The following is a 24,262-nucleotide window of genomic DNA, read 5'->3' as shown; positions in this document are numbered from 1 at the left end:
TATCTTCCACGTCCTTCTCCATAGAAAACACTGATGCAGAATACTCATTCCATATCTCCCACCATCTCCTGCGGCTCCACACAAACGTTGTCTTGCTGATGTTTGAGCTGTCCTATTCTCTCCCTAGTTACCCTTGTATCCTTAATGTATTTGTGAAAACCCTTCTTCTTAACACTGTTTGCCAAAGCTATCTCCTGTCGTCTTGCTCTCCTGATTTCCCTATTAAGTATACTCCTACTGCCTTTATACTCTTCTAAGGATTAACTTGATCTCTCCTGTCTATATCTGACACATGCTTCCTTTTTTTTTCTTAACCAAACCCTCAATTTATAGCATTCCGCACACCTACCAGCCTTTCCTTTCACCCTAACAAGAATGCATAGTCTGTGGACTCTCATCTCAATTCTGAAGGCTTTCCATTTTCCAGCCATCTTTTTACCTACAAACACTTGCCCCCAATCAACTTTTGAAAGTTCTTGCCTAGTACCATCAAAATTAGCCTCCCTCCTGTTTAAACTTCCACTTTTAGATCCAGTCTATCACTTTCCATAACTATTTTAAAACTAATAGAATTATGTTCGCTGGCACCTCAGTCACCTGCCCTACTTTATTTCCCAAGAGTAGGCCAAGTTTTGCACTTCCTTTAGGTATATCCACTTACTGAATCAGAAAATTTTCTTGTACACGCTGACCAAATTCCTCTCCATCTAAACCCTTAACACTGTCTGTCCCAGTCTACGTTTGGAACATTAAAATCTCTTACCATAACCACCCTATATTTCTTGCGGATAACTCCTTTCAAATTTGTTTCTCAATTTCCCACTGACTGTTAGGCGGTCTAAAGTACAATCCCAATAAGGTGATCATCCCTTTCTTATTTCTTTGTTCCACCCAAATAACTTTCCTGGATGTATTTCCGGGAATATCCTCCCTCAGTACAGCTGTAGCACTATCCCTTATTAACAACACCACTCCCCCTCTTGCCTTCCTTTCTATCCTTCCAGTAGCATTTGTATCCTGGAACATTAAGCTGCCAGTCCTGTATATACCTGAGCCAAGTTTCTGTAATTGCTATGACATTCCCAGTCCCATGTTCCTAACCATGCCCTGAGTTCATCTACCTTCCGTGTTAGGTTTCTTACATTTAAGTAAATGCAAATTAATTGTTAAAAGATTTCTTCCTGTGCTAGACAAGTCCTTATATTCATATGACATCAGCATGGTGATACATTTAAACGAGGTTAATACTCATTCATTTGATTCAAATTCTAATTTGATGGCTGTTAAAATATTTTGCCACAGACCAGGTTGTTGGCTTCTGTGCTGCTTTGTAATTTTGCTTTTTTGTGTTGGGAATAATATTGTTAATTATGGTGTACTGGTTCATTAAGGATATGCGCCACAACTCTGCAATTTGGCTTTCTGCTTATCAAAACTTGCATTTTATATTATAATTTTCATGGGCCTTTTGAGTAATATCCTCCCTCAGTACAGCTGTAACACTATCCCTTATTAACAACGCCACTCCCCCTCTTGCCTTCCTTCCTATCCTTCCAGTAGCTCAATTTCTGTTCACTGAGGGATGCCTAGCTTGAAATATTTTTAGAAATCAACAAAGTACATTGCATTTGCTAATTTGGTCAGGGATGGTATTTTTAAAATGTAGTTTAAGCTCATTAAAAGCTGTCCCTTGAAGCAGTTTGCAACGTATGCTGAGCTGTTTACTTGCAATAAAATTTTGTGTAAATTTAATTATTAAAGACTGAGACTTTTTTGTGTGTTACATTGTTTCCTAGTTTGCATTCAGCTTTAACAAATTCTAAAATCGCATCAAATCTGCTTAGTAAAAATATATGGGTAAAACAGTGTTAACTAAAATTCTTGTTTCTGTAGGCCCATAAGACTTTTGAAGGATTTTAAATGTGAAAGTGAATCTAAGATTTTTAGAGAAACTGCAGACTTACACTTTTGGTACTCCATGCAACCAAATGCATTGGAGAATTTCCTGAGAATATTGAGTATGTGTGTTGTTTAAGTGAGCAAATGTCAATATTTGTGTTTGTTTGGTGATTAATGAAATTAATGCATTAAGGTTTAAAATGCAGACGGAATTTCTTTTCTATTAGGTCTCTGATGAATCTGTTTTGGAACATCACTTCCGCAAACCAGCAAATGATATAACCTCCCAGCTGGAAATCAATTTTGGTGATTTGGGCCGCCCTGGCCGTGGCGGCAGAGGGGGCCGAGGTGGCCGTGGACGTGGTGGCGGCAGGAGCGTCCGTGGAATGAGGACTGACAAGGTATCGACTTGTCGAATATTACTCTCCAAAGCCATATTGTTAAACTGACAATTAACAAGAATACAAATGCTGCTCATGGCTAATGACTTGGTCTGATTTTCTACTTAATTGTAGAGATTTGAAGAAACTCTGCTTGTTTCTGGTACTTCTGTTGTTTTCACTTCAGGTAACAAAGCAGCTAGTTGTGAGACCATTTAATGTGTTAGACTGGGGAAAGAAAAAATATTCTTCAACTTTTTTCCTACTGATTAATGTCAGTGACACTTGTTACAATGTACGCAGATGGGAGTCTGCTAATACTGGGGAGGCAGTGGTTACTTCAGTGACTTCTTTTTTTAAATCATCCCTATATGTACACACTTGCCTCGGTTCACATGGTGAATATTGGTTTGTTGGATTAATGCCATCAAGTTCCAGGTATCTGAAATATGACTTGAGTGTAAGTCAGCTCTTGGGGAGACGGGGAAATAAGTCACTAGCCACCAAATAATTTCAAACTAATTTCAAACCTGGAATACTAGTAGTCTTGACTGCCACTGAAGATTTGTCAGGAGGGTGTGAGTTTAATTTCATGTACAATGCATAAGCACTTAACTTGCGACACAGTGGCATAGTGGATAGCACTGCTGCCTCACAGCGCCAGAGACCTGGGTTCAATGCCCGCCTCAGGCAACTGACTATGTGGAGTTTGCACATTCTCCCCGTGTCTGCGTGGGTTTCCTCCGGGTATCCGGTTTCCTCCCGCAGTCCAAAGATGTGCAGGTCAGGTGAATTGGCCATGCTAAATTGCCTGTAGTGTTAGGTAAGGGGTAGATGTAGGGGTATGGGTGGGTTGCGCTTCGGCGGGGCGGTGTGGAGTTGTTGGGCCGAAGGGCCTGTTTCCACACTGTAAGTAATCTAATCTAATTAAAGAAGTCTGAAACAGAAAATCTGACTCTGACACTGCAGTCATGTCGTCTTAATGTTGGATGCAAAAGTTGCCATTCTGTTATTTTAAAAAAAGCATGTGATTTCTCCCAAGATCCTGACCCATGACTGACTGTCATTTTGTTGCAATTAGCACTTTACTGTTTGAAAATTGACTGCGAACCTTCACTACAACAGCAATTGTATTTCAAAAATCATCTAATTGCCTTTGGGGCACTTTGATATCTCTGTATTGTGCCTTTTTCTGTGTGTTTCACAGCAGTTTGTAGCCAATGAAATTTTGAAATTGTGAGTTTCCTTATGATTGTGAAAGGTTCTGCAAGTGGGAATTATTTGAGTATGTTTACTGAGTTGAGGTAAGAGAATGTGGTTTTTCAGAAAAACTTTGTCCATGAACGGTCTTTACCTTTTATATCCTTTTTGGTTGATTGAGCTTGTTCTTTTTGGCAAGAGTGCAACTATTGTGTAGTATTTAGGCAGTATTCTCCTAAATTGAGTATGCTGCGTCTTCAGGGACTTTTGAAAATCAAGTCAAGTATAAATGTCTATTTCAAAAATTCAGTTTTTTGATCAGTAACAATTTTAAGTATGTTCTGCACACATTAAACCTTGTATTGCAATTGTTACTGGGAAGGTTAAAGTTTTTAGAATAATGAAGGGTATAGATAGTTGTCTTTTCCCTAGGATGGGGGAATTTTAAGACTAGGGGGACAGATTTTAAGGTGAAAGGAGAAGCATTTTTATAAAAGACATAAGCACTTTTTTTCTTAATTCGGAGGGTGGCCTGCATGTGGAATGAAATTCCTGAGGAAATGATGGATGTGGATACAATTACAGTGTTTAAAAGACATTGAGAGATAGATGAATAGAAAAACTTTAGAGGGATATGGGCCAGGAGCAGGCAGATGGGACTAGTCTAGTTTGGAACTATGTTTGGCATGGATTGGTTAGACTGAAGTGTCTGCTTCTGTGCTGTATGACTCTGGCTCTATGACTAGACTGTGACAGCAAATAATGAGGAGAAAGTTGAGAGATTAGAGTTGTGTGGTGCTGGAAAAGCACAGCAGGTCAGGCAGCATCAGAGGATCCGGGGAACTGATATTTTGGGCATAATCCCTTCTCGACAGCATCCCTTCTCCTGATCCTCACCTAAAGGATCATTAGCAGGCATTCATGTCCTTTCTGGGTGTAATCCACTCCCCTCCCTTGTCAGATTCTGAAGGGACCATCCCTCCTAATACCTTGGTCTTAGAGTCATAGAGATGTACATCATGGAAACAAACCCTTCGGTCCAACCCGTCCATGCCGACCAGATATCCCAACCCAATCTAGTCCCACCTACCAGCACCCGGCCCATATCCCTCCAAACCCTTCCTATTCATATACCCATCCAAATGCCTCTTTCTTGTTGCAATTGTACCAGCCTCCACCACATTCTCTGGCAGCTCATTCCATACATGTACCACTCTCTGCGTGAAAACGTTGCCCCTTAGGTCTCTTTTATATCTTCCCCTCTCACCCTAAACCTATGCCCTCTAGTTCTGGACTCCCCACCCCAGGGAAAAGACTGTGTCTACTTATCCTATCCATGCCCCTCATGATTTTATAAACCTTTATAAGATCACCCCACCGCCTCTGAAGCTCCAGGGAAAACAGCCCCAGCCTGTTCAACCTCTCCCTATAGCTCAGATCCTGTTGTAATTTGAGGTAACCCTCTTCGCTGTCCACTACACCTCCAATTTTGGTGTCATCTGCAAATTTACTAACTGTACCTCTTATGCTCACATCCAAATCAGTAATGAAAAATCTGTTGCTGGAAAAGCGCAGCAGGTCAGGCAGCATCCAAGGAGCAGGAGAATCGACGTTTTGGGCATATAAGCCCTGAAGAAGGGCTTATGCCCAAAACGTCGATGCTGCCTGACCTGCTGCACTTTTCCAGCAACACATTTTTTGTTTCTGATCTGCAGTCCTCACTTTCTCCAAATCATTTATGTAAATGACAAAGTAGAGGACCCAATCTAGTCCCACCTGCCAGCACCCGGTCCATATCCCTCCAAACCCTTCCTGCTCATATACCCATCCAAAGGGGGATCCTTGTGGCACTCCACTGGTCACAGGCCTCCAGCCTGAAAAACAACCCACCACCACCACCCTCTGTCTTCTACCTTTGAGCCAGTTCTGTATCCAAATGGCGAGTTCTCCCCGTATTCCATGAGATCTAACCTTGCTAATCAGTCTCCCATGAGGAACCTTGTCGAACGCCTTACTGAAGTCCATATAGATCACATCTACTGCTCTGTCCTCATTAATCATCTTTGTTACTTCTTCAAAAAGCTCAGTCAAGTTTGTGAGATGTGATTTCCCACACACAAAGTCATGTTGACTATCCCAAATCAGTCCTTGCCTTTCCAAATACATGTACATCCTGTCCCTCAGGATTCCCTCCAACAACTTGCCCACCACTGACATCAGGTTCACCAGACTATAGTTCCCTGGCTTGTCTTTACCGCCCTTCTTAAACAGTGACACCACGTTTGCCAACCTTCAGTCTTCCGGCACCTCACCTGTGACTATTGATGATACAAATATCTCAGCAAGAGGCCCAGCAATCACTTCTCTAGCTTCCCACAGAGTTCTCGGGTACACCTGATCAGGTCCTGGGGACTTAGCCACCTTTAACCATTTCAAGACATCCAGCACTTCCACCTCTGTAATCTGGACATTTTGCAAGATGTCACCATCTATTTCCCTACAGTCTATATCTTCCATATCCTTTTCCACAGTAAATACTGATGCAAAATATTCATTTAGTATCTCCCCCATTTTCTGTGGCTCCACACAAAGGCCGCCTTGCAGATCTTTGAGGGGCCCTATTCTCTCCCTAGTTACCCTTTTGTCCTTAATATATTTGTAAAAACCCTTTGGATTCTCCTTAAGTCTACTCCCAAAGACTTCCCAGCATCTCCCTGTGCAATCGCATTTACATTCTCCCTCCACTATCTAAGGCCCCATTGCACTTGACCTGTATTTCACTCAGTCTAGTCTGTATTTACTGCTCACTATGTGGTCTCCTTAACATTGGGAAGATGAAATGCAGACCAAATGATTGCTTTACAGAACACCTCTGTTCTTTTTACAAGAATGACCCTGAGCTTCTGGCTAGCTCCCACTTTAACACATCATGTTCTCTAGCCAACGCTGTCATTTTTCTGCTTGTGGATCCAGCAACCTTCTGGATTCAGTATTAAATTCAATAATTTTACTGCCTGTCATTTCCCCAATCCCACACATTGTCTTATCATATGGGCTGCTACCGCAAGCAACCCCTTATCAGCTACTAATGGTCACCGTTAGCTATTGATTCTACCAGGCTGACCATTGCCCATCCCTTTGTATGCCCAACTGCTGCTCTGTCTCTCTGGGTTGCATTGCTCCCTGTCATTAAATGCCCTCCTTGGCATATGTGCTAACATTCTCCTAGCCACAGTCAGTTCTGAAGAAGGGCAATTGGGCATGAAACATTAACTCTGCTTTCTCTTCACAGATGCTGCTAGGCATGCTGAGTATCTCTAAAGTTTTTTTTTTGAGATTTTGAGTATCCAAAGTTCTTCAGTTTTGTGTTGTTAAATTTAATTTTTAACATGCAAATTTTTTGAAAAAAAATGTTTCTGGGTCCAAGCATTGACGTACACAGTATTTGACGGAAGAGTCTTTCCACAGAATTAACCTGTTAAGTTCTGGGCATGTGTGGTTGTGTTCAAGTACCCTCCAACATACGCTAAACCAGAATCAGTAAAGCCAAAATTGTCATCTTTCAAACAAAAAGTGGAGGTCAGTGCACTGTATGACTGACTTAATAGCTTTTAATTTAGGAAAAAAAACTTGTACGATCCTTTTCACAACTATTGAACAACTAGGGAAGATATTTTTGAAAAATCGTCCAGTGAGAAAATATGGGTTGAAATTAGAAATGAAAACTGATCACCTTGATGAGATTGTACTATAGACCTCTTAATAATCAGAGGGAAATTGAGAAACAAATATGAAGAGAGAGAGAGTGTCATAGAGTGTACAGCATGGAAAGAGACCCATCAGTCCAAATCATTCATGCTGACCAGATATCCTAATCAAGTCCCATTTGCTAGTCCTTGGTCCATATCCCCCTCAACCTTTCCTATTCACATACCCATCCAGATGCCTTTTAAATGTTGCAATTGTACCAGACTTCACCACTTCCTGTGGCAGTTCATTCCATACACACAATCCTCTGCATGTAAAGTTGCCTGTTAAGTCCCTTTTATATCTCCCCATATCCCTCATTTCTTTGTGAAATGAAGAATTTATCAATCTCTGTCTTGAAACATTTAACGTCCCAGCCTCCACTGTGCTCCAAGGCAATGAACTCCACAGGCCCATCATTCTCTGGCTGAAGAAATGTCTCCTCATTGCTGTTTTTAAATTGACCCCCTCTAATTCTAAGGCTGTGCCCACGTGTCCTAGTATCCTCACCTGACGGAAACAAATTCCCACCTTTTCTAAGCCATGAATTATCTTCTAAGTTTTCATTAGATCTCCCCACAATCTTCTAAACTCTTAACGTATACAGTCCCGGGATCCTCAGCCGTTCATGGAATGTTAAGCCTACCATTTCGGAGATCATCCTTGTGAACCTCTGCTGGACGCACTTCAATGCCAATATGTCCTTCCTGAGGAATGAGGCCCAAAATTGGACACAGTATTCTAAATGGGGCCTAACCAGATCTTTATAAAGTCTCAGTAGCACACCGCTGTGTTTAACATTCCAACTGTGTTAAGATAAATGGCAGCATTACATTTGCTTTCTTAACCACGGACTCAACCTACCAAGTCAACCTTTAGAGGATCCTGGACTAGCACTCCCAGATCCCTTTGTACTTTGGCTTTATGAATTTTCTCACCGTTTAGAAAATAGTCCGTTCCTGTATTCTTTTTTTTCTCTCAAAGTGCAAGACCTCACATTTGCTCACGTTGAATTTCATCAGCAATTTCTTGGACCACTCTCCTGAATTGTCTACATCTTTCTGCAGCCTCCCCTACCTCCTCAGAACTACCTGCCTGTCCACCTAACTTAGTATCATTGGCAAACTTCGCCAGAATGCCCCCAGTCCCTTCATCCAGATCATTAGTATGTAAAGTGAACAGCCAAGGCCCCAACACTGACCCCTGCGGACACCATTTGTCACGAGCTGCCATTCCAAAAAAGAGCCTTTTATCCCAACTCTGCCTCCTGTGAGACAGCTGATTCTCAATCCATGCCAGTAGCTCAACTTGAACACCATGGGCCCTCACCTTACTCAGTCTCCTGGGGGGCACCTTATCAAAGGCCTTTTGGAAGTCTGGGTGGATAACATTCACTGGGTTTTCCTGGTCTAATCTACTTGTTAGCTCTTCAAAGAATTAAGTTAACAATATGAATAATGAAGAATTCAAGTGTTCAAGAAAATTTTCTTTATCAAAAGCAAATGTTCCTATTGGAGAAGGGGCAAAATGTGACATTCTCTTGGGTAATAAGACAGGGCAAGTGACTGAAGTGACAGTAGGGGAACACTGTAGGGTTAGTGATCATAATGCTGTTTCTTTTGAATAGTAATGGAAAAGGGTAAGCCTTACATAACAACTAATGTTTTTGATTTGACCAAGGCAAATTTTAACATTGAGACAAAAATTTTCAAAAAATGATTGGAGTAGACTGTTTGCAGGTAATGGGACATCTAATAAGTGGGAGGCTTTCAAAAGTTTGATAATGAGGATTAAGAGTTATTACATTCTTGTTGAGTAAAAGAATAACGAGGAGTGAAGATATTGAGTTTCTAGTCAAGAATAAAAAACGATCTTGTATTAGACATAAATAAATTGATTCAGACGAATCTCTTGAAAGTATAAATAATGTAGGGGCATTCTTGAGAGAGATCAGGAGGGCAAAGAGTATATGAGAAAGCCTTGGAATAAAAGGTTAAGGATAATCCAGAGAGATTCTACAAGTATATTAAGAGGAAGAGTGCAACTAGAGAGCAAGAGAGAGAATGGGGCCCTTAAAGATCAACAATGTTGACTTTGCGCCGAACGTCAGGAGATGGGTGAGAGATTACATGAATGTTGCATTCCGGTTTTTCAGTGGAGAAAAATGGAAGCTAGAGAACTTACAAGATAGTGGTTTTGAAAACAGTTCACATTAAGGAAGAGGAAGTGCTGGAGGCCTCATTATAAAGGTGAATAAATCTCTGGGGCCTGATGTAGTGTAACCCAAAACATTGTGGGAAGTTGGGGAGAAAAATTGCGGGGCCCCTTGCAGAAATATTTGTATCATCTGTAACTGTGGAAAAGGTACCAGATGATTGGAGAGTGGCTAATGTTAAGAGGGGATGTAACGAGAAACTGCGATCTATAGACCTTTTGAGTTTGACTTTAGGTGTGGGTAACTTGTTGAAAGTGATTTGGAATGATTGGGTTTATATGCTTTTAGAGAGACAGGGATGCTTAGGGATGACCAGCATGGTTTTGTGTGAGAGGAATAATGTATCAGAAAGTTGATATTGAGGGCATAGTAGTACTGGACTTTAGCCATTGACAAGGTTCTGCATGGTCGACTAATAAATTAATCTATGGGATTCAGTAACAACAGGAAACAGTGGAAGGTTGTTTGTTGGATTGAAGGCCTGTGATCAGCAATGTTCCATAGGGATTGGTGCTCTGTCCACTTTTTGTCATTTTATATAAATTATTTAAATGAGAATATAGAAAGCAAGTTTGCGAATGACACAAAGATTGGTGGTATAATGGACAGTGAAAAGGTTACCTAAGATTACACAGTCAAGATCATTTGGAACAATGGGCTAAAGTTCAGATGGATTTTAAATTGGATAAATGTGTGGTATTGCATTTTGGTAAAACAAAGGCAACACTTCCAGTGCATATAAAGGTCACCCCCTCAACTAACTTATCAGTTTATAAATTCATGGGACCTGTAGTTAAGGTGAATGGCAGGTATCTTTTTCCCTTCTCAAGACTAGGTGGCATAGTTTTAAGGTGAGAAAAGACAGATCTGAAGACAAGGGGCAATTTTCTTGTGCACTGGTTCATATTTGGAATCAACTTTGCGTTAGATTTGGGTACAGTTAAAGTTTAAAAGGCATTTAGATAAGCACATGAATAAGCAATGTTTTGAGGGATATGGGCCTAGTGCAGGCGGATGGCCTTATGGTCAGCATGGACTGTTTGGACCGAAGGATCTGTTTCTGTGCTGTATGACTGACTGCTTTGAGTGTTCTTTTTTGGAGCATCGTCACTTGTAATGTTGAAAACTTGATACCAATTTGCACACCGCGCCAATGAACACATCATGACTTTGATGTTAATTGACAAACCTAAACTGTTCTTCTGTTTTGGAGATGTCGGTGTTGAACTGGAGTGTACAAACTGGAAACTCTCACAACACCACATTATAGTCCAATGGTTTATTTGGAAGCACTGGCTTTCAGATCGCTGCTCCTTCATTCCTGTATTGTTCTCTTGCCTTTCAAAGTAAATCAGGAGGACCAAAATTGCAACTTTGATCAATCATTTTCTTGGGTTGAACAGATTTTGAAGTCTGCATCTTGCTTTTCTGCAGGGTGAATGCTTAGTGTAATCTGTTTTCTTGATTATGTAAATCAGTACCTTATTTGACTTTCAAGCAGGACTTGCAGTCATTCAGGTACGGGATACTAAACTTGTGAAGTTGGTTTAACATTTTCATCAATGCAGTATACTCTGAGTATTAGTGTGTAAGGAAATTTTAGTTCATTTCATAATTAAAACTAGTTATTACAGGCAGTAAATTGTAGATATCAAGTATATATAAACTACTGTTACTTCCTTCAAGTTCTTAGTAAGTCTAGTGCAAATCAAAACAGTTCATTTCACTGCAATCATGCTAAATAAAAGACTGGAAAACTGAGAGGATTTGTTTTGTTTTTAATAGGTCATTGAGATTTCTAACCAAACGTTCTTTTCATTTTGCAGTCAAGTATCTCTGTTCCAAATGTTGATGATCCAGAAGCTTTTCCAGCCCTGGCCTAAGTGGATGTTGTCAGCCTGGCCTGAAGTCCTCGGGGAGGGGGGCCCCTCAAAGAGGCTTGCATGCTTAAGGAACCTGTCTCAACTAATATTAACAGAAAAAAAGGAAAAAAAAACTGTCATCCATGTCATTCATACCTATGAACTGTCCACTGGAATTGTTGAAATGGACTTCTCTTGCTACACAGAAGCAACAAATGGCAGTAGCTGGTTTTATATCCACAAAAAAAGTAAATGGTAGCAGAGGAAAAAAGCTGTTTTCATAATAAATTTTCAGAAATTATTCATTCGTCATGGATTGCCAGTTTTTTTGTAATAGTGCTTGAAAAATGTTGCTGAGCTGCACAACTTGTCGTGAGAAGAAGATATGGTTTGATTTGACACAGCAAAAACTACATGGATGTTACGAGGAGGGAGGGAGTAGGTGGGGGAGGAGGGAGGGAGGGGGAGGGAGTGGGTGGAGGGAGGGAGTAGGTGGGGGGGGGAGGGAGGGGGTGGGTGGGGGGGAGGGAGGGGGTGGGTGGGAGGGAGGGGGGGGGTAGGGGGTGGGGGGGAGGGAGGGGGTGGGTGGGAGGGAGGGGGGGGGTAGGGGGTGGGAGGGGGGGGTGGGTGGAGGGAGGGGGGTGGGTGGGTGGAGGGAGGGGGGTGGAGGGAGGGGGGGGGTGGAGGGGAGGGGGGGGTGGGTGGGGGGGAGGGAGTAGGGGGGGAGAGGGAGTAGGAAGGGGTAGGAGAGGGAGGAGGGAGTAGGAAGGGGTAGGAGAGGGAGGAGGGAGTAGGAGGAGTGAGTGAGGAGGTGTGAGGGAGGGGGAGGGAGTAGGGATGAAGGGGAGGGGGTAGTAGGGAGGAGGGGGAGGAGGGAGTAGGGAGGGAGGAGGTAGGAGGAGGGAAGGTGGGGGGGGAGGGAGGGAGGGGTGGGGAAGAGTGGGAGGTGGGGGGGGAGGAGGGAGGGAGGGGTGGGGAAGAGTGGGAGGTGGAGGCGGAGGCAGAGGGAGGGAGGAGGTCTGGCAGCAAAGAAGAGAGAAACAAAGTCAACATGTGTGTATAATTTTACTCTTTATTACTTAAGTATGCGTGAACTGAACGTAGGCAACATAATATGATGATTCAGTTGACTCTGGTACAGCTTCTCGTATCTATATATGTAACAAACCAAACCAAACCAGAGGTATTGCCATGTCTCATACTGAGCAACATTGTGCACACTGCCCTCGACATGTCATGCTGCAACTGGCCTCTTTACTGGGTTACCATCAGGTTCCATATACCGTCTCTATTTCTCTTTTGATGTTTTGCATTCAAGCTAAGAGACATAATTGCAGCTGTCACTTTGACTTGGCTAGTCTTCGAGAGGTGGTACACATTAATAATGACTTGCTAAGTGTTCTTAATCTTATTCCACAAGTGAACTGCAGTCAATTTTCACTGCATCTAATGTTAGTTTCCCTCCATAAGGGATTTCCATCCTAGCCAAGGAAGGGAGAGGCATGAAAGAAAAAGTATCTGCAAAAACTTCATCATTATCCTCTGTGCTGTCCATCACATGTAAGAAGTTAGAAGGGATGTAACTGGTATTTCTGTTTATTGTGGAATTGTTTGAATCTGAATGCTGGTTAATTTCCACAGTGGGTACTTTTTCAACATATAAACAAGGAAGTTGGCATTTGTAGTCCAGAATGTTATCTTCACTGTTTCCTGGAGAGAGATTTCCTTGGCTGAGTTCCATTCTTTGTTGCAATTCACTAGCTGTAGACTGAATTAGTATTAGCGATTGAAATGTACTCTGATTTGGATCAACAGTTTCCATATTGAAACAGAATTCCAGCTCTGGTGATATTTCCTCTACTTGCAGAGTCTCCGGGTCTTCATAAGTGAAAGATGATTCAGTATGGAAGTCAGTGTATGATAATTCCATCTTGCCCTGTAGCAAGAAAGTTAAGCAAGTTCAGGAAAAGTGCATGAAGAGATGTTTTAATGTTTTAAAAGTGTATAAAAATTTACTTTAATCATTGCCAAAAAGTGATAGCATTTTTCATTGACTTCCAAAAGCAGTACATTAGATCTACTGTGCATGGATACAGATAGTTTGAACTGGTACCAAGTCAAGGTGCGGTTAGAAACAGGTCCTGCTCATTCAGCAATGTGGGACCTTTGCTAGACTCTTTACCATTTATCTTATTGCTGTGTGTTGAAACTTTAGCACACACTAAAGAAACATGGAATCTGAGTGAAACCTCTGGATTTCTGTATCCAAGTATGCAGACCTAGACTGCAGAGGTTGCTGTCACTAGTTAATTGTACAGTATCAATGATATTTTAATCAGAATGATTTAGCATGCTTAGTGCCCCTTCAGAGTGGGTTTTAAAAAGTAAATGGACAAGCTGCTTAAGTGGATACCACTCTCCATCTCAGTCTCTTTCCAACCTCAGCTCAGTTATTGCATCTGCAAGAAGTTTTCGAAACATTACTGTAGTCTTTTAAAAGGGGTCGCCACTCTCTTAAGTTCCAGTCTGGCTCAGTTAATGGTACTTTTTTCCTCCTTCAGACATAATATTACCAGTTCAAGTTCCATGAACAGACTTGAGCACAATACAGGCTGACACTTCCATACTGAAAGGATGTAATCTTTTGGAATACTGTGTTACACATTGCTCTCAGGTGGATGTAACAGTGTCAACAGCACATTTTAAGACCTTTCAAGTAACATGTTGCAAATATGCTGGTTATTTATTCCACTGATCTTTGCGAAATCTCAGTCTGACAATTAGTTGTTGGTAATATAGTGAAATGCAGCAAAGCTACCTAGGAAACAATAGATACTAAGTCTAAGAAGGGTAAAGATGCTCAGTACTACAGGAATAAGATATGGGTCTGACATGGAGATTGGTATACCAGAGTTTGGGACCAAGATAGCTGAAGGCACAATTGCTTATGGTAAGGGAACAAACAAGAAGTGGGTAGGGAGGATGTTGCTTAAGCTGTGGAATACAGTTCACCTCTTTTGTGGCCATTACGTGTGGGGGGAAAAAAGCTTTCCTTTGTGCTTTCTGCATCTGTTTTGGACAGTTTTGTTCCATTCTGGAAAACATTCTGCAACAAGTGGTCTCTACACTTAAAGCAGCTACAAATGGATGTTTTGTTTTTCCCTCCTTCCTGCTTTGGAGTGGATAACATTTTGTATAGTGCTTCATTAAGGTGACCAAAAACTGCTAAAAAATGTTCAAAGTGATCCAAGAAAATGCCTTTAACAATAACAACAATGGTTGACCTAAAGGAACTGCAAATGAAGAACTTTAAAGTATATTCAGTGTTTTTAAATGTAGGAAATGAGGCAGCCAATCTTTACAATAAGCCCCCATGAACAGCAATACTGCAAAGACAGTATCACAAAACCAGGTTATGTCCTTGCCTTATTTTTGATCCTTTACAGCCATTTGATAGGATATGAGGCCTCAATTTAACATCTCACCCAAAAGGGAAAATAGTGGAAATACAAGGAACATTCTCCTAATAACTTTGAATTCCCATTGCAACTAATGCTCGCATAGAATGAAATATTCTTATAAGAAACCATTACCTTAATTGCAGAATACTCTTTTGCCCAAGTGCAGTTAGCTGGATCAGGAATGTTTCTTACATACAGTGGAGATAAGAGTTTTGACAAAATAGACCATATCCTGTAGTAATATGCAATACAAATGGAGGTCAGTACCTTGGGTTCATATAAACTGAATTTGAGCAAAAACATTAAATTGTCTATTCTGTCAAATTTTCATTTTGAAAGCTAATGGGAGTGGGAGTCATTTGTCAGTGTCACGTGTCACATCTGGATAAAAGTAAAAACAAATACCTGATTATAGCTGAGGGATGAAGCATAGGCTAGTACAAGAGAAACAGATTGAACTAGGGATTAGTGACCAGTCATAAACAACAAAGGCCCTTTGTATGTGTACAGCTGTGATAAGTTCTCATAGTTAAACAGTTTGGGGTTGTGAACAAGATACAGAAAAAACTTTCAGATTACCTCAGAAGCACTGTTCTCTGCAGTGGAAACAAAAACATGAAGCCTGAAGACCACCATGTACCTTTCCTTCAGCAAATACTATAAACTGTGATTTCATAAGTCATCCAGACACCCAGTAGAAGCATCCAGAGACACAGTATTCTGACCAGAGTAATCACTGTACTGTTTCCCACCTTTTCTTTCCAACCAGAACACTAATTTTCCTGTTTGTCTGTTTAAAAGGGGAGTTTAAAGAGGATTAAAGTTAAAATTAGTAGACTTCTATGTCAATGGTTCAGCATTGTTTAGCTGTAGTTAGAACTAATTATTTATAATTAATAACTTCAGTAGAAACCTGGTCTGTATAGAAACCAGGTGCTTTGTCAGCCTGGATCTGAAGGCCAGGCAAATTGTAGGAAAATTCTAGGAATAATGAGGCATAACATAGAAAAATAACTGAACAGCAGCATCAGAGAAAAGGATGCCTGCATGATTAATGCCAAGTGGAGGTAAACCAGAGTATTGGCTCAGTGAAGAAAAATCAACTATTTAGAACTTCCTTACAATATGGCAGATCTGTGTGCTGCTAATGTTTTACCTTAAGCAGAGGATTTATATGCATAGCAATGTTATTATATAAAGACAAAAATGGGATCAACCAGAAAGAAAGAAAGGGGATAGAGTTCACAATTCTTAGAGAAATGGGTTCAGAACCACCAACTGTGAACTAGGCAGGTTGCCAAATTGAAATTGGAAAATTGGGTGGAGTACCTTAATGTGATTCACCTGTTGCAACATTTAAAAAGGGAGGGACATAAATATTTGGAATGAACATAAGCTTTATTTCTGACCTCAAATGTTTGTACTAAAGTCAGGTTGATTCTTCCTCCTTTGATAATGCAATGCTTTGATTGTTCAGGTGCATGAGCAAGACTAGGCCAGTCAGCCTTTCAAACTTGCTCTGCCATTTAATAATATTGTTGAACTGATTTTAAACTCAATTCCACATTTCTGCTTGCTGCTGATTGAAAGAAAAAAAATGTTTATCCCTTTGGACAATCAATAATTTTTCAACTTCTGCCTTAAAAATATTTGAAAATTCTACATTTTTTTTCTGGAGGAAGGGAATTCCAAAATTTCACGACCTTCAAATTCATTTCCCTCCCTCATTTTATCATGACTAAAACACTATGGAGAATTGCAGTTAAAACATAAATGTGAATTAACTTAAATCCCAATGAGTAATACACACTTTCGGATTTATTACCTGTTCCTCACTGACTGCCATAAACAAAATCCAGAAACAATGACAGCAAATAAGAATGTTAATGCAACAACCACCGTTATGATAGACTTGCTGTCAGAGTGTGGAGGAGTACCTGAAGGAAAAAGAACATTTTGGTTTAAATTCACTAATCAAAGTAACTTGAGCTAGCTAACCAATCTCATTCCAACTTCTGCCTCTAACTCAAAATGTTGAACTATTTTGCTTCAAAAGGAATATTGAGAACTGGTTCCTCTTCTGCCCAACCAATTTTCTCCACTCTTCCTAAACCACTACAGGTATTTGACCAATGCTGCAATATGTCACACTCTATGTCACTTCATCTAACTAGTTACCTTTCTTGTAAATGTGGAGGATTGCAGATGCTAGATAATTGCCCATCCACAGTTTGGCACACAGTCAATATCAGGATAGATGTCCCAATGCTGCATCTCCCAGAGTACATCTGGTCTCTGATGATCCAGAGATGAGAAGATGAATGTCTTATTCAGACTTTTGTGACATAGATAATGATCAAATATAGTGTAATTTAGGTGTAAAATGGGGGTGGGGGAATGTTTGAGCTACGTTACTACATGCTAATCATGCACATTTGTTCACACTTGAAATATTCAGCATCGTTACACACACTTACTTTTACGGCTGTAGTAAAATCTGTGATGTTCTCCATTTTTTCCTTCACCAGCTCTAGTTACTGCTGTCATCCACACAATATATCCAGTTTCAGGTTTCAAATCTGGGATTGTGTAATTCTTGCTGTTTGGGTCAATTGGCCCTACAGAAATAGCAAATGATAAATAGAGATTATAGATCCTTAATGGTTCTGTTCCACTATGTTCTTTTGCTGGCTTCTGTGTTACTTGAATTCAAAACTTAATCTGATTGTTGCAAACATCACATAGAATAGAAAAGCTGAACTGTATTTTATTGAATAGCAACATGGTTTTCTATTGCTTAAAAAAGGTACAAGTGCAAGTCATTACTTTCTTCATATTTTGAAACAAATCTATTTTCAACCCAACCTCTTGATAATGTACTTGGTGAACTGTGTGAAACATGAAATTAATTAGATGAAACTGTTGGTTTTAGATACTTTGTGTAGAACCTTCCTGTGACATCACGGGTAGATTTAGTGGCTTCTGGGTCAACTCTCTATTCATGATATCACATGCAGGGAAATTCCACACTCACTAGGGTACTTTTTAAATGAGTTGTTATCTGAAAGGAAACAGGACAGAGAGAACACAATCTCTTAGCAAGGCTTGCTAACTGAGGTTCCCTTCAATTCAGTACAATCTAGTAACCAACTCCAATGAATAATTAGTCATCGTTTAAAAAGTCACTACATTGAAAGTAGTAATTAATCAACTGAGTAATTCAGTTGGTTCAAAATTACTTTGCCTTTGGAACAATGTTTCACCTTTTTGGAATCTACCTTGTGATGGAAGTCTCTTCCTTTCCTGATTCTGGACATTATCTGAAGTGACTTCCCAAAACTCTGAGCCCAATTCATGCACAAACTCACATTTGAGATCCTCAACTTCCTACTTTTGACAGGCAACACACTCTGGGTCACAAGTCAGACAAGGTTGACTTTAATACAAACATTAGACATAACTTGTAGGAGAAAATGTTCCATTACCATCATCCCAAATACTCAGCACCCACACCCACTTTTAAAAAAAAGTAAACTTTTTTTTTACTTTCAAAGCTAGTATTTTGTTTCTACATCAATTTTATCATCTATATAATGTTTTTGGATTTTTTCATTGTGTTTCCAATGTCACACTTTGCATTAAACCCAAGAGATTCATCTTAAAAATGTATAGTGAGAAGTGAAAATAGTCACTAACTTCAGATAACCTGATCTTTCTGCAAGTAGCAGAATCAGTTAATGTAAAGGACTTAAACAGTAATTGTATATGTACAATTGTATTTGTGATTGAGTTTTTTGAGCAGTGACTTAAGTTAATTGATGAGGGTAGGACAGTGGATGTAGTCTACATGTACTTTGGTGAAGCAATTGACAAGGTCATGGCAGGCTGGTCCAGGCAATTAAGTCACATGGGATCCATGGCAAGTTGGATACAAAGTTGCCTTGGTCATAGAGGATGTTCCACAAAGATCAGAGCTGGGAACTTCTGTTTTAAACATATGTGTGAAAGTGTATGTGGTCTGACTAGTAAGTTTGCAAACAACATGAAAATTGGAGGAGTTATGGATAGTGAGGAAGATTGTCAAAGGATACAGCAGGATATAGATCCATTGATAAGATGGAACAAAAACAGCATATGGAGTTTAATCGAGATAAATGGGAGGTGATACATTTTGTGGTCAAATGCAAGAGGGAAGTATACAGTAAATTAGATTTTTTAAGAGTGCAGCAGGGCAAGAAGAAATTAATCCTTTGTACCCACTGGAACATGAAGGTGGTGAGTAGAAGGGCAGAAACACATGGGATACCTGGAGCTGGGTTTATCCGCATGCTGTGGAGTTGATTTCATCTCCAGACAATAAGACGTGGGTGCAGAGCAAGCTATTCAACTCATCAAGTCTGCTCTGCCATTTCAATAAGATCATGGCTAACCTCATCATCCTTAATTCCACTTTCCTGCCTTTCCCCCATAACCCTTGATTCATTTTCCAAATAAAAATGTCTCAGCCCTGAATATATTTAATGATCCAGCCTCAATAGCCCTCCACAGTAAAGAACTCCTTTGATTCATTACCGTTTCACCTGTTTTAAGTGCTATCCTGAAATTAGATCCTCATGTCTTGTGCATTTCCAGCACCACTCTAATCTTCAGAATCTGCAGTACCCACCTCCGTCAAGTACAAGCTCAGTCTACTCAACATTTCTCATTAGACAGTCCCTTTATATCCTGTATCAGTATTCTGACCTTCTCTGGACTGCCTCCAATGCCCTTAGATAAGAGAGACCCCAAACTATTCATAGCCTTTTCTATATTTCTGATGAAATAAAGGTCAACATTCATTACTAATCAAATGCCTTCTTAAAATGCAAAGACAAGACATCTGCTTTATTTCTATCTATCCTCAAAAGAATTCTAGTAAATTTGTCAGTCATGATTTTCTCTTCATGAAGCCATGCTGAATCTGCTTGATTCAATATGTATTTCTAAATGCTCTGCTAGTATATCCTTTATAATTGACTAATATGTAATTAACCCACATTCATAAAGTCTGACAGAGATGAAACTGCAGAGCAAAGGAACTCCAAACCCCACTCCAGGAGTGAGAGGGCATTAATGGGCAGTCTTAAGAATAGAGTTGGAAGAGGGGGGGGTGGGGGGTTACATTGAAGTACAGGCATTGGGAAGGATTGTAGAAATCTGAGAGGAGAGTTGGAGTCACGAGGCAGGGAAGTTTAAAAAAAAAGTAGTGGATATTGGAGGAGATGAAGAGGTGGTGGCAGAGGCAACAAAAGGGCAAGGAGAGGAGGTCAGACATCTTAGGTTGAGGAGTAGGAAAGAGGAGGATAGTAGTTGAAGGCCATGTAAAAAGGATTGGGGAGAAGAATGTTGGTCTAATATGGAAGGATGTTTGTAGATGTTTCTTTACAAAAGTGAAGAGGGTTGTTTGAACAAGACGATATTTGTATACAGAGCTGTTGAAGCAAATTGGACAGATGTTCAAAGCAGAGGAAGGTTTGAGCCGTCTGTCGAGAATGTGGCATGGGGATTAGTTTTAGATTATTCTAACAAAGAATCAATGGACCCCGTGGGCTGATTGGCTGCCATCTGGGTTGCTGACAATCCATGATTCAGTACATTTCTATTCACAGAGAGATATTTCTGTAACTATGGGTTGGGGAAGGAAAGTAGCATTAATGTGAAGTTCACCCATGTTCTCATCGAATGCTGGAGCAGGCTTGAAGGTCCATTAGATCAATCCTGATGTTGTTAATTATTTCTCTGGTGTACATACGATAAATTGTCGGAAGTAGCTTGGAATTTTCCTCCTGCAAGTAGATGGTGTAGCTCTCTATGCAACCTTCTTTCTGGTCATGTGGAACATTCTTCCAGAATATTACAGCAGTGTTTTGCTTGGTGAAGGCGGTCGGTCCTGATATTGGTGCTGCTGAATAAAAAATTGTAACAAATCTTGATTAAAACATTCTCTCATTACCATCAGCACACGTTGCTAACTTACTCAAGGTTTTAATTTAACCACTACTTTAAATTACCTTCTTGTGCAGAGTAGCGTCGAGTTGACAGTGGTCTTCCTGCCCCACTTTTGTAAATGGCATAAACAGAAATCTGAAAACAAGTCTTTGGCTTTATATTTTCTGTAAAACAGTAGGGTAATAGTTATACTCAGAATTATTCCTTTCTGTCTATGTATAAGATTGGCGGGGGGGGGGGGGGGCGGGGTTGGAATAAGAGAAGGGAGAATGTGCGACAGATAGTTGCAAAAGAATCTGCAAAATCTCGCTGTCTCTGATACTGCTGGGTGGCATGTTATAGGAACACAAGTCAATTGCTCAGGCCTCTGAACACGTTCTGCCATCCAATCAGATTACACAGATAGCAACTCCTGTCTCAACTCTATCTGCCCATCTTAGTTCTATCGCTCTTCATAAACTTGTTTTACAAAAACAAACTTTGGTTTGGAATTTTCAACTGATAACTTTAAGTTTATTTTGTGAAGTTCCTGACCCTGAATAGCCAGGTTCTAATTTCAAACATTATGCTCCCATATGTTGAACTCCTATACTAGGGGATTCCTACCTATCTGCACTATTGAAAAATTTAATTACCATTCCTCACTGCTCATTAAAAGGTAGCAGCAGAAAAAGAATAATGCCTCTTCGTAGTTTATTAATGTTATTACAGTCATTGTTCCTCTGAACTTTACTCTGTCATCATTCCCAAGCCCCAAATCCATGTGCTTCCTCTTTCCCCTGCACTGCTCTCTGTTTTTTGATTAGATTTCTTACAGTGTGGAAATAGACCCTTCAGCCCAACAAGTCCACACCAACCCTCCGAACAGTAACCCCCCCAGACCCATTCCTCTACACTTACCCCTTCACCTAACACTATGGACAATTTAGCATGGCCAATTCACCTAACCTGCACATTTTTGGACTGTGGAGCACCCAGAGGAAGCCCATGCAGACACAGGGAGAATGTGCAAACTCCACACAGACAGTTGTCTGAGGCAGGAATTGCTCATCCAACTCCATCCTTTGTCCCTACTTTCACCCCATTCCTTTTGCCAAAGAACTATTTAATGGGGTGGGGTGGGGTGAGTGCAGATACTGAATGAAGATGTTAGTGAAGAGGCAGTCGTGAGTTTGGAAGGTGCCATCTAAGGATCTTGGGTGAATTTTTGCAGTACAGCTTGTAGATGGTACACGTTGCTATTACTGAGATTCCGTGCAGGAAGTACTGGATGCTTGTGGATATGGTGCCAATCAAGGGGATTGCTTTCTCCTGGACGGTGTCAAGCTTCTTGTGGTATTGTAGCTGAACCCATCCAGTCAAGTAGGGAGTATTCCATTAGATTCCTGACTTGTGCCTTGTAGATGATGGACAGGCTTTGGAGAGTAAGGTGGTGAGTTACCTGCCTGTAGCCTCTGACCTTCTCTTGTAGTGATTATGTTTGTGATGATTTTAGTCGAGTTTATGATCAATGGTAACCCCTACTATATTGATAGCAGGGGATTCAATAATGGTAACACCACTGAATGTCAAGGGGGTAGAGATTATATTGTCTGGACCGAGCTGGGCAATACTTTACATTATTGGGGAGATCCTGGTGTTGTAACTGTAGTGGAACAGTTTGGCTAAGTAAGTTCTAGAGCACAACTCTTCAATGCCATTGTCAGAATATTGTCAGGGCCCAAAGCCTTTGCAGTATCCAATGCCTCCAACTGATTCTTGATATCATGCAGAGTGAATCAAATTGGCTGAAGACTGGCACCTCTGGAGGAGACAGATGCATCATTCACTTAGCATGAGGTTTCCTCGCCTATGTTTAACCCAAAGCCAAGAGACCTAATGGGGGCCAAAGTCAATGCACAGGACTCTCAGGATAACTCCTCCCATGACTGTATACCACTGTGTTGATACCTCTGTTGGGTCTGTCCTGCGCAGGAGACAGGACGTATCCAGAGATAGTGACAGTGGAGTCTAGGATATTGTTTGTCAGCTCTGATTCTGAGAGTATGATTATGCTGGTGCACGACCCATCTGTCTTCTCCCACTTTTCATATTTACACCCCACCCCACCCCACCCCAGATTTTAGTAAGGAGTACTTTGCAGGGTTGACATGGCTGTTTCTGCCATTGGAGACAGTGAGGTCTACAGATGCTGGAGATCAGAGTTGAGAGCATGGTGTTGGAAAAGCACAGCTGAGGCAGCATCTGAGGAGGGGAAAAAAATTGATGTTTCGGGCCAGAAGGGGTTGGGGTTTGGGCTGGGGCTGGGGAGAAGGTGTCTGCCTTTTCCAGTGCCTAGCAGATTCTTAATTCCAGATTTTGTCTTACTGAATTCAAACGCCACCATCTGCTGTGTCAGGATTCAAACCCAAATCCCTAGAACACTATTTACTGCCCACACGAGGAACATAAGAGCGTAGAGTTATCTGGTTTTCTGTCCAATTGAAACAGGGCAATTGCACTATTAAAATGAGGTTAATCCACCCATTGTCTCCATTACTTGCCATGTGATGTACCGTACCCCTACCGGCCTACTGCTGTGCAGCCCTGGACAGACAACAATTCCGTTTAGTTGCTGTTCAATTCATCCAATTTTTTCCAAACAATATTTCACCTCTTGCTAAGTGGTGCCAGCTTTTCCTTTTCTCGGTTCATATTGCTAGCACCTGAGATACTTTGCTTTTGAATGAATTGAGCTGACTATCCTGGGTTATGTGCTTTCCTTTCCAAACTCTGACAAATCAAAACTATCAATGTTAGGTGCATTAATAAAATTACTCTTCTTCTTCCCCACTCCTTGGTACAATTTGACAATAGGCAAGAATCTGTTTGCTGGAACAACCAAAAACAATGTGTCATGCAAAAAATATGTCAGAAGCAACTCATTTGAAACAAGCGTTCATGCTATCAATTTAAACTTTTGCCACATACCATACCAGGTATAGTCTGTTACAACTCAAGGAATCTTAAGACCTGAAAATGAACAAATGTTTGGCCTATCACTCTTAGTGTAGAATTCTGTCATCAAAATTATGCTGCTTGACTGGGACAGATTGGGTGAAGAAGTTAATTGATCTTCTTAAAAAAACAACACTTTACCTGTTAATGTTGCTGAATGATTTTGAGGAGGGAGCTTCATCCAATTTATTTTCAGATTATCTTTGTTATTTACATCTGCCCATTCCACTACATATCCTTGGATTGGGGTTCCTTGGAGATGTTTTTCAGGTGCTATCCACTTGACTAAGAACTGGTTGTTTCCAGTGTACGTAGCTGAGAGGTTTCTTGGTGCAGGAAGATCTGTCCATAAATATGTCAGTAGATTACAAATGAGTGAGGTCCTTCAGACAAGTTATTCTGTCAAACTATGCGCCTAAGAAAAGGTCCTGTATCCAGTATGTAGTAAATTATTTCAGCTGGTGCATGGTTAATATTAATTAATAACGTCAGTATCTCAATAGCTCAGGAGAA

General features: G+C 40.7%; 2 protein-coding genes across 4 annotated transcripts in view; one reads left to right on the top strand and one right to left on the bottom strand.

Annotated features, from left to right (window-relative positions):
* The window catches only part of LOC140479834 (SERPINE1 mRNA-binding protein 1-like), a 43,241-nt gene extending 31,637 nt beyond the window's left edge, over positions 1-11,604 (top strand). For both annotated transcript variants that reach the window (XM_072574110.1, XM_072574109.1), the window contains exons 8-9: positions 2,127-2,300; positions 11,268-11,604. In XM_072574110.1, coding sequence (XP_072430211.1) covers positions 2,127-2,300; positions 11,268-11,324 — 231 coding nt within the window. In that variant the 3' untranslated portion in view covers positions 11,325-11,604. The remainder of the gene's footprint in view (positions 1-2,126; positions 2,301-11,267) is intronic.
* Positions 11,605-12,367: 763 nt separating this feature from the next.
* il12rb2 (interleukin 12 receptor, beta 2a) overlaps positions 12,368-24,262 on the bottom strand; it is a 36,810-nt gene continuing 24,915 nt past the window's right edge. The window contains exons 10-16 of one of the 2 annotated variants that reach the window (XM_072574107.1): positions 23,891-24,091; positions 20,815-20,916; positions 20,556-20,708; positions 17,242-17,382; positions 16,590-16,701; positions 14,897-14,996; positions 12,368-13,239 (exon numbers count right to left, since the gene is read on the bottom strand). In XM_072574107.1, the coding sequence (XP_072430208.1) occupies positions 12,712-13,239; positions 14,897-14,996; positions 16,590-16,701; positions 17,242-17,382; positions 20,556-20,708; positions 20,815-20,916; positions 23,891-24,091 (1,337 nt within the window). In that variant the 3' untranslated portion in view covers positions 12,368-12,711. The remainder of the gene's footprint in view (positions 13,240-14,896; positions 14,997-16,589; positions 16,702-17,241; positions 17,383-20,555; positions 20,709-20,814; positions 20,917-23,890; positions 24,092-24,262) is intronic. The other variant, XM_072574108.1, reaches the window with a different exon arrangement.

The sequence above is a fragment of the Chiloscyllium punctatum genome, chromosome 7, assembly GCF_047496795.1.
Source record: "Chiloscyllium punctatum isolate Juve2018m chromosome 7, sChiPun1.3, whole genome shotgun sequence".
Classification (NCBI taxonomy): Eukaryota; Metazoa; Chordata; class Chondrichthyes; order Orectolobiformes; family Hemiscylliidae; genus Chiloscyllium; species Chiloscyllium punctatum.
Note: the sequence above shows the minus strand (reverse complement) of the source record. Positions and strands in the feature narration are given on the sequence as shown.